Source organism: Oncorhynchus gorbuscha, linkage group LG01, assembly GCF_021184085.1.
Source record: "Oncorhynchus gorbuscha isolate QuinsamMale2020 ecotype Even-year linkage group LG01, OgorEven_v1.0, whole genome shotgun sequence".
NCBI classification, from domain to species: domain Eukaryota; kingdom Metazoa; phylum Chordata; class Actinopteri; order Salmoniformes; family Salmonidae; genus Oncorhynchus; species Oncorhynchus gorbuscha.
In genome coordinates this window covers 1,829,674-1,837,702 of record NC_060173.1, presented here as the reverse complement: position 1 = coordinate 1,837,702, position 8,029 = coordinate 1,829,674, and the positions used below count along the sequence as shown (strand labels likewise).

Below are 8,029 nucleotides of genomic sequence, written 5' to 3'. Positions count from 1 at the left end.
ATACTTTCGCAAGGCACTGTAAATAAGATATTTCTGTGTGGGGGGGGGGGGGGGTTCTATAAATTTGCTAAAATATCTAAAACCCTGCTTTTGCTTTGTCATTATGGGGTTTGGTGTGTAGATTGAGAGAATAAGACTTTAACGGTCAAAGTAAAAAGGATCTGAATATTTTCCATTCTATATTCTCAAATACCTCATGCCCTCCCCGTAGTGAGTTTAAACTTTAGGCCAGGACAAACTGCCAGTTGGTCAGCAATATCTTAATCCCCTTGATAACAGTCACGGCTGACGTAGCGGGGTTAAACTTCAACGTGTGAGCGTCTCCTTTTGTACACCTCTCTCTGAACACGTAGACGGAGCCGTTACAGCTGGCCACCTTCCAGAAGGACGGCACACAGCTCCACACCTCGGGGAAGCGTAGCCTGGTGAAGCTCTCCAACAGCGGGTTGTAACACACCAGAGAGTCCCCCTCTGCTACGATAAACAGCAGATCCCTGTGGGCGGCGGCGTGCATCACTCCCGCCAACGGCAGGACGTAAGGCTTCAATTGGCACTTCTGAGTCTTCGTGTCGAAGCACTGGATGAGTCGTGACGGCTTGGTAAAGAAGTCCATGTCGTTCTCTTCCCCCCCCAGTATGTAGATGGTTCCTCCCAGGTTAACCCCCGCTGCCCCGGACACCGCCGTATCCAGCTGGCTAGTCTCTGTCCACACGTTGTCCTTCACCGTGTAGTAAATCACTGCGTTGGACAGTGTGTCCTGGAGCGTCTTACCTCCCAGACTATAGACGGCATCCTGGTGCGAGACTGAGACCATGGTGTGGCTGAGACGATCTCGGGGCAGCGGGGCACAGCGCTCCCAGTCCATGGTCTGCATGTTACACTTCCACATGCGACGAGGGATGGACCCCCCTACCACGTAGAGGTCCGGCCCGTGTTTACAGGCTGCTGTGATCTGGTGACACAGGCTGTTCTGGCCGCAGACGCTGATGGCATCGTCCTCGTCACAGTGCAGGGAAATGGCCAGGGAGTGGGTCCTCGTCTCCTCCTTACCTATCAGGTAGATGTGCACCATCTCACCGATCTCCTGCAAAGACACAGTGAGGGACTCAATAGTCACTACATGTATAACTAGAATGATATATACTAAAATTGTAGGGGGAAAAAACTAACATTTGTGTCGGTGAACATGTTTTAGCTACGACCTCCGTAAAACTGGGTGCATCTCAAAAAAAGTCTCCCCAATCTGAAATATTAGAGACGTGCAGTGGAGTTTTGGGTTCTAGAATGAGAACACTGTACCTTGAGGTTCTCCTGGAGAACAGTGGAGAACTCTTCTCTCTCCACCTTGTTGTGGTTGATCCAGGATTGGATGGCGACCGTGGGGTTCTGAGAGGTTGGAACACCGTCTGGACAACAGAAACACGGGTAAGGGCCTGACAAAATGGCCGCCGTGGCATTACCCAGGTGGGTGATAAATATGGTGGTGGGTTAGGTTTCCCCCATTACTATGTAAATCAAATCAAGCAAGAAATCAATAAGTACCTTTGATAATGTCCATGAGGAGACAGAGTGGCAGGTTGAGGAACTCATCAGTCTGGTGAAGTTGGACCAGGTGGATCTTAGCACAATGTTTGGCTGCAGTATACAACTCCTGGTCACTGTGCCTGTCTGCCAGCCACATCACCTACAGCAGGAAGAAGTCAATCAACTGACAGTACTTCAAAAAGCTACCGTGTGGAATAAGATGACAAGATGGTCAGATTGACAGCAGCTACACAGATCCAGTACCTTGACGAATACAATTCACATTTCTATCTGAGTCCTTCCTATCTACAAAGGGAACACACACGTGCTCATTAATTCAGACACCAATGATTGGCTGTATCAGGTCCAGGAAATAGAAACGCAGCCAATCAGCTCACCTGTAGGCAATTCTTGACATCTACGGTGCGTGACAGGAAGCGGGAGCATTCTTCAAACAGAGCAGTCAGCTGGTACATGTCAGCCATCTCATAGGTGTCCTGCAGCTCCTCCACTGTCAGCTTCACTGTCCCGTGGTAGATGTAGTCAACCAGCAGCTGGAAGACTGATGCGCTGTGTAGAAAATAGACTTTATTGTCCAATTGGTGAGAAACAACTCATTGAGCAGTTTATGGGTCAAGTGCCATGTACAAAGGGCACAACGGCAGGCGATGGCACCAGGGATTAGAGACCAGCAGCCTTACCTGACGTCCTTCAGTTGGATGCTACGTGTATGAGTCTCTCTCAGGTTGGATGTGAACATGGATCTAAAGAAGCTGCTCTGGGCTGACAGTACCAGGCGGTGCAGGTTAAAATCCCTCCCCTCCACCTTCACCGTCACGTCAGCAAACAGACCGTCCTGAAGACACGGGGATATAAGATGGAGGAACCGTTAGTGTCATCATACCTCCCAAACTAATGCTGCACTGGGAGACAGACTTCAAATGAATGGAGCATATATGATTCCTTGGCCCTTTCTCAATGTTCATCTTTCCTTGATTACTCACATCCTCTCTCCTTGCCTCCTCTTCAAACCCCATTGGAGGTGAAGGCCTGAGGGGAGGGAACCTTCACCTCTTATAAGTTTTGAGGAGATAGGATGCGATGAATCAGAGAAAGTTGAATTGAGACTCCTTACCTGCAGACATAGGTCCATGATGCTCTGCACCACGCGGCTGGAGTGGGAGCGGTCTGTAAAGGTGTAACCTAGGAAGTAGTTCTCCTCTGCCACCAAGGAGCCTGCTCCTACACTCTGTCCCCCGAACCTGGCCCTACTGGACTCCATCTCACCAGCTAGCAGGGTTAGGCTACATGAGAACCATCGAGAAACACAACAGTTAGTGTGTATAGTTAAAAACACTGGCGGTTTAAGACAACTAAAAAATAACTAAAAAGCAGACTACGAATATGCAGAGATTTAAAACATGCTGGTTCGTGTTTCTATGCGAACTTAAATCACACGGGTTTTAACTGGACTAACGTTATGTATTATTTTGGTTTACGAAACCAGAAAAATAGATAATGCTCATTCATTGACTGTCAGTAAAAGTTAAGTTACTGTAGCAAGCGAAGCAACCAAACGGTACAAATCCTTACCGCGCCACTATGCTGACACCAAACACGCCGAGTTGTTTAACTAACAGTTTAATCAATATCAGATTCTGGTTTAAGATATCATTTATTGGCTAGTAAATCTTTTCAGCCTACCTTTGCTCCTCTATCTGATCTATTTCATCATACGGAAGACGGCGTAATATTCACCGGAAGTAAACAAACCTTTTTCCTGGCCAGCTCAGCTGATGCTGATGCCAGAGATAGGTGCTGCCACTGTGTGGTGGAGATATGTTACAACAGTCTACTTCATTTTTTGTGTGTGTAAATCGCAGGTCTCCAATCCTGGTCCTGGGGCACACAGGGTGTACCGAACTTTGTTTAACTACTACACATTCAGTCATAGGCTTAGTGATGACCGTAGTTGAATCGTTGAATTGGGTGTGTAGGCCTACTAACGTGATGGAACATAAGCCTGCGCACCCAGTAGGTCCCTTAGGACCAGGATGGAACAACTATGCTGTAAACTTATGAGCCAACTGGCCCTCATGCCTTTTTCCTAGGTGGAAGAATGTATGGCATTCTAGCCTAGACTCGTGGCTATCGGACTGAGTTTTATTGAAGAGTAGCAAAGGATAGACGGAGACAGTGAAATCATCATGCAATCAGAGGTATACAGTCATAAAAGAGAGATGGTGGTAAAACCTCGACCAAGAGTTCTCATATGGGTCACCGTAGCGATGGTGTGGTGTCAAGATCTTTTAGAAGGTGAGTTATAATTGTTTTTAAACTAACTGTGAATGAAAGATATGTTGTGTTTTGAATGCAATGCATTCATAAATGGATATAAAATAGATGGATTGTATATCAAGATTTACATTCGCATGTAATTGAATACCGCAACAGGTTCTAAGTGGAAGTTGAGTTAAATTAAGTCCTATATTTCTGAGAGTAACATTATTCATTTTTATCATGAAAAGACCAACTTTCTCTCTCTCAGATGTGTCTGGTACCGTACATGGCGGTCTTCCTTCCCAGGGCTTGGGCCAATCCATCACCGATTCAAACCTGATGTTTGAGGTTGGAGTTACACTTCTATTAGCCTGGTCCCAGATCAGTGAGTCAGTCTGGTCTTGTAGACAATTACCATCAAAGTCAGCAAGAAAGAACAAACAGATCTGGGAACAGGCTTAATTTATATGAGCATATTGTATTTTCTCTTTTGTAGTTTCTGTTTTGCCCCACCATCTGTTTCCTCAACTTCTTTCTTGTACACATGTTATTACACTACCTGACCAAAAGTATGTGGACACCTGCTTATCCATTAATATGGAGTTGGTCCCCCCTTTGCTTCTATAACAGCCTCCACTCTTCTGGGAAGGCTTTCCACTAGATGTTGGAACATTGCTGCTATATCAGCCTCCACTCTTCTGGGAAGGCTTTCCACTAGATGTTGGAACATTGCTGCTATAACAGCCTCCACTCTTCTGGGAAGGCTTTCCACTAGATGTTGGAACATTGCTGCAGGGTTGTGCTTCCATTCAGCAACAAGAGCATTAGTGAGGTCGGGCACTGATGTTGGGCAATGAGGCCTGGCTCGCAGTCGGCGTTCCAATTTATCCCAAAGGTGTTCGGTGGGGTTGAGGTCAGGGCTCTGCACAGGCCAGTCAAGTTCTTCCACACCGATCTCGACAAACCATTTTTGTATGGACTTCACTGTGTGCATAGGGGCATTGTCATGCGGAAAGAGGAAAGGTCCTTCCCTAAACTGTTGCCACAAAGTTGGAAGCACAGAATCATCTAGAATGTCATTGTATGCTGTAGCGTTATGAGTTCCTTTCACTTGAACTAAGAGGCCGGAACTATGAAAAACAGCCCCAGACCATTATTCCTCATCCACCAAACTTTACAGTTGGTACTATGCATTGGGGTAGGTAGTGTTCCCCTGGCATCCACCAAACCCAGATTCGTCCGTCGGACTGTCAGATGGTGAAGCGTGATACATCACTCCAGATAACGCATTTCCACTGCTCTAGAGTCCAATGGCAGCGAGCTTTACACCACTCCAGCTGACGATTGGCATTGCTCATGGTGATCTTAGGCTTGTGAGTGTTGCAACCGAGGACTGGCGATTTTATGCACACATTTTTATGCACTACACGCTTCAGTACTCAGTGTTCCCGTTCTGTGAGTTTGTGTGGCCTACCACTTTCGGCTGAGCCGTTGTTGCTCCTAGACGTTTCCACTTCACAATAACAATACTTACAGTTGACCGGGGCAGCTCTAGCAGGGCAGGAATTTGACAAACTAACCTGTTGTAAAGGTGGCATCATATGACAGTGCCACGTTGAAAGTCGCTGAACTCTTCAGTAAGGCCATTCTACTACCAATGTTTGTCTATGGAGATTGCATGGCTGTGTGCTCGATTTTATATACCTGTCAGCAACGGATATGGCTGAAAAAGCCGAATCCACTAATTTGAAGGGGTGTCCACATATTTTTGTATATATCGTGTATCAAATCAAATCAAATGTATTTATATAGCCCTTCGTACATCAGCTGATATCTCAAAGTGCTGTACAGAAACCCAGCCAAAAACCCCAAACAGCAAGCAATGCAGGTGTAGAAGCACGGTGGCTAGGAAAAACTCCCTAGAAAGGCCAAAACCTAGGAAGAAACCTAGAGAGGAACCAGGCTATGAAGGGTGGCCAGTCCTCTTCTGGCTGTGCCAGGTGGAGATTATAACAGAACATGGCCAAGATGTTCAAATGTTCATAAATGACCAGCATGGTAAAATAATAATAATCACAGTAGTTGTCGAGGGTGCAACAGGTCATGTGTATCTTCCCACATTTGATTTTTACCTCTCCATACAGTTCTTGTTGGGTGGAGTAGAGATCGACAAAGACAACAACATCGCTCTGCTGGACCTGGAGATGGCATCTATGAGGCAGGGACGAGCTTTCCTGGCTCACATCAACGACAACATCCCCAAGACGCTCTCTTCTATGGAGCAGATGGTGAAAGACCTGGAGGACAAGAGAGGGCCTCTCCCTCTCGCCCAACCCCGCTTTGAGAGCCTCATCCTGGGCATGGTCTACTCTGCTCACCAGGCCAAGCTCCAGGAGAGAGAGAAGGACCAGGAGAAATGGGGAGAGGTGCTGATACGTCTGGCTAATATTACAGTCAACGAGCTGCGTAGACTGGAGACCATCACAATATTCACTTAGATTAAGATACAGACTGTTCATTAGTCCCAAGCTTGTAATTAACTTTTTTCATAGAGTATACAAAAGGATATATACAGTAACAGTCAAAAGTTTAGACACACCTACTCATTCAAGGGTTTTTCTTCATTTTTACTATTTTCTACATTATAGAATAATAGTGAAGACATCAAAACTATGAAATAACACATATGGACCAAAAGTAACCAAAAAAAGTGTTAAACAAATCTAAATATATTTTAAATTCTTCAAATTAGCCACCGTTTGCCTTGATGACAGCTTTGCACACTCTTGGCATTCTCTCAACCAGCTTCATGAGGTCGTCACCTGGAATGCATTTCAATTAACAGGTGTGCCTTGTTAAAAGTTCATTTGTGGAATTTCTTTCCTTCTTAAAGCATTTGAGCCAGTCAGTTGTGCTGTGACAAGGTAGGGGGTATACAGAATATAACCCTATTTGGTAAAAGACCAAATCCATATTATGGCAAGAACAGCTCAAATAAGCAAAGAGAAACGACAGTCCATCATTACTTTAAGACATGAAGGTCAGTCAATACGGAAAATTTCAAGAAATGTGAAAGTTTCTTCAAGTGCAGTCGCAAAAACCATCAAGCGCAATGATGAAACTGGCTCTCATGAGGACTGCCACAGGAAAGGAAGACCCAGAGTTACCTCTGCTGCAGAGGATAAGTTCATTAGAGCTACCAGCCTCAGGTAATCGGCAATTAACGGCACCTCAGATTGCAGTCCAAATAAATGCTTCACAGAGTTCAAGTAACAGACACATCTCAACATCAACTGTTCAGAGGAGGCTGCGTGAATCAGGCCTTCATGATCAAATTGCTGCAAAGAAACCACTATTAAAGGACACCTATAAGAAGAAGAGACTTGCTTGGGCCAAGAAACACGAACAATGGACAATAGGCCGGTGGAAATCTGTCCTTTGGTTTGTTGAGTCCAAATTTGAGATCTTTGGTTCCAACTGCCGTGTCTTTGTGAGACACAGAGTAAGTGAACGGATCTCCACATGAAGCATGGAGGAGATGGTGTGAGGTTCACACCCTGAAGCATGGAGGAGATGGTGTGAGGTTCACACCCTGAAGCATGGAGGAGATGGTGTGAGGTTCACACCCTGAAGCATGGAGGAGATGGTGTGAGGTTCACACCCTGAAGCATGGAGGAGATGGTGTGAGGTTCACACCCTGAAGCATGGAGGAGATGGTGTGAGGTTCACACCCTGAAGCATGGAGGAGATGGTGTGAGGTTCACACCCTGAAGCATGGAGGAGATGGTGTGTGGTTCACACCCTGAAGCATGGAGGAGATGGTGTGTGGTTCACACCCTGAAGCATGGAGGAGATGGTGTGTGGTTCACACCCTGAAGCATGGAGGAGATGGTGTGTGGTTCACACCGTGAAGCATGGAGGAGATGGTGTGAGGTTCACACCCTGAAACATGGAGGAGATGGTGTGTGGTTCACACCCTGAAGCAGGGAGGAGATGGTGTGTGGTTCACACCGTGAAGCATGGAGGAGATGGTGTGTGGTTCACACCGTGAAGCAGGGAGGAGATGGTGTGTGGTTCACACCGTGAAGCATGGAGGAGATGGTGTGTGGTTCACACCCTGAAGCATGGAGGAGATGGTGTAAGGTTCACACCCTGAAGCATGGAGGAGATGGTGTGTGGTTCACACCCTGAAGCATGGAGGAGATGGTGTGAGGTTCACACCCTG

The 8,029-nt window shown here is 46.3% G+C and overlaps 2 protein-coding genes across 3 annotated transcripts; one reads left to right on the top strand and one right to left on the bottom strand.

Moving 5' to 3' along the window:
- kbtbd4 (kelch repeat and BTB (POZ) domain containing 4) lies at window positions 1-3,278 on the bottom strand. Of its 2 annotated transcripts, none has more exons than XM_046296813.1 (7): window positions 3,229-3,278; window positions 2,660-2,828; window positions 2,226-2,380; window positions 1,923-2,094; window positions 1,543-1,684; window positions 1,300-1,406; window positions 1-1,084 (listed from the first exon to the last, which is right to left on the bottom strand). In XM_046296813.1, exons 2-7 carry the CDS (start codon window positions 2,804-2,806, stop codon window positions 224-226), a joined length of 1,584 nt encoding a protein of 527 aa, XP_046152769.1. In that variant the 5' UTR covers window positions 2,807-2,828; window positions 3,229-3,278; the 3' UTR covers window positions 1-223. The 2 variants fall into 2 exon arrangements, with proteins under 2 accessions (XP_046152769.1, XP_046152848.1); XM_046296892.1 differs by having other exon boundaries at window positions 3,118-3,254.
- A 164-nt stretch (window positions 3,279-3,442) lies between these two features.
- On the top strand, window positions 3,443-6,442 carry LOC123994420 (protein FAM180A). Its single transcript, XM_046297009.1, has 3 exons — window positions 3,443-3,840; window positions 4,073-4,152; window positions 5,949-6,442. The coding sequence occupies exons 1-3, from the start codon at window positions 3,732-3,734 to the stop codon at window positions 6,300-6,302; spliced, it is 543 nt and encodes a 180-aa protein (XP_046152965.1). The 5' UTR covers window positions 3,443-3,731; the 3' UTR covers window positions 6,303-6,442.
- Window positions 6,443-8,029: the final 1,587 nt, after the last annotated feature.

Excerpts from the sequence above, each read along its gene's own strand:
- LOC123994420 (XM_046297009.1), top strand. The coding sequence starts at position 3,732 with ATGCAATCAGAGGTATACAGTCATAAAAGAGAGATGGTGGTAAAACCT. Across the intron at positions 3,841-4,072 it reads GTGTCAAGATCTTTTAGAAG|ATGTGTCTGGTACCGTACAT; the intron begins GTGAGTTATAAT and ends TCTCTCTCTCAG. Across the intron at positions 4,153-5,948 it reads ATTCAAACCTGATGTTTGAG|TTCTTGTTGGGTGGAGTAGA; the intron begins GTTGGAGTTACA and ends CTCTCCATACAG.
- kbtbd4 (XM_046296813.1), bottom strand. The coding sequence starts at position 2,806 with ATGGAGTCCAGTAGGGCCAGGTTCGGGGGACAGAGTGTAGGAGCAGGC. Across the intron at positions 1,685-1,922 it reads ATGTCAAGAATTGCCTACAG|GTGATGTGGCTGGCAGACAG; the intron begins GTGAGCTGATTG and ends TTCCTGCTGTAG. Across the intron at positions 1,085-1,299 it reads TTCTCCAGGAGAACCTCAAG|GAGATCGGTGAGATGGTGCA; the intron begins GTACAGTGTTCT and ends GTGTCTTTGCAG.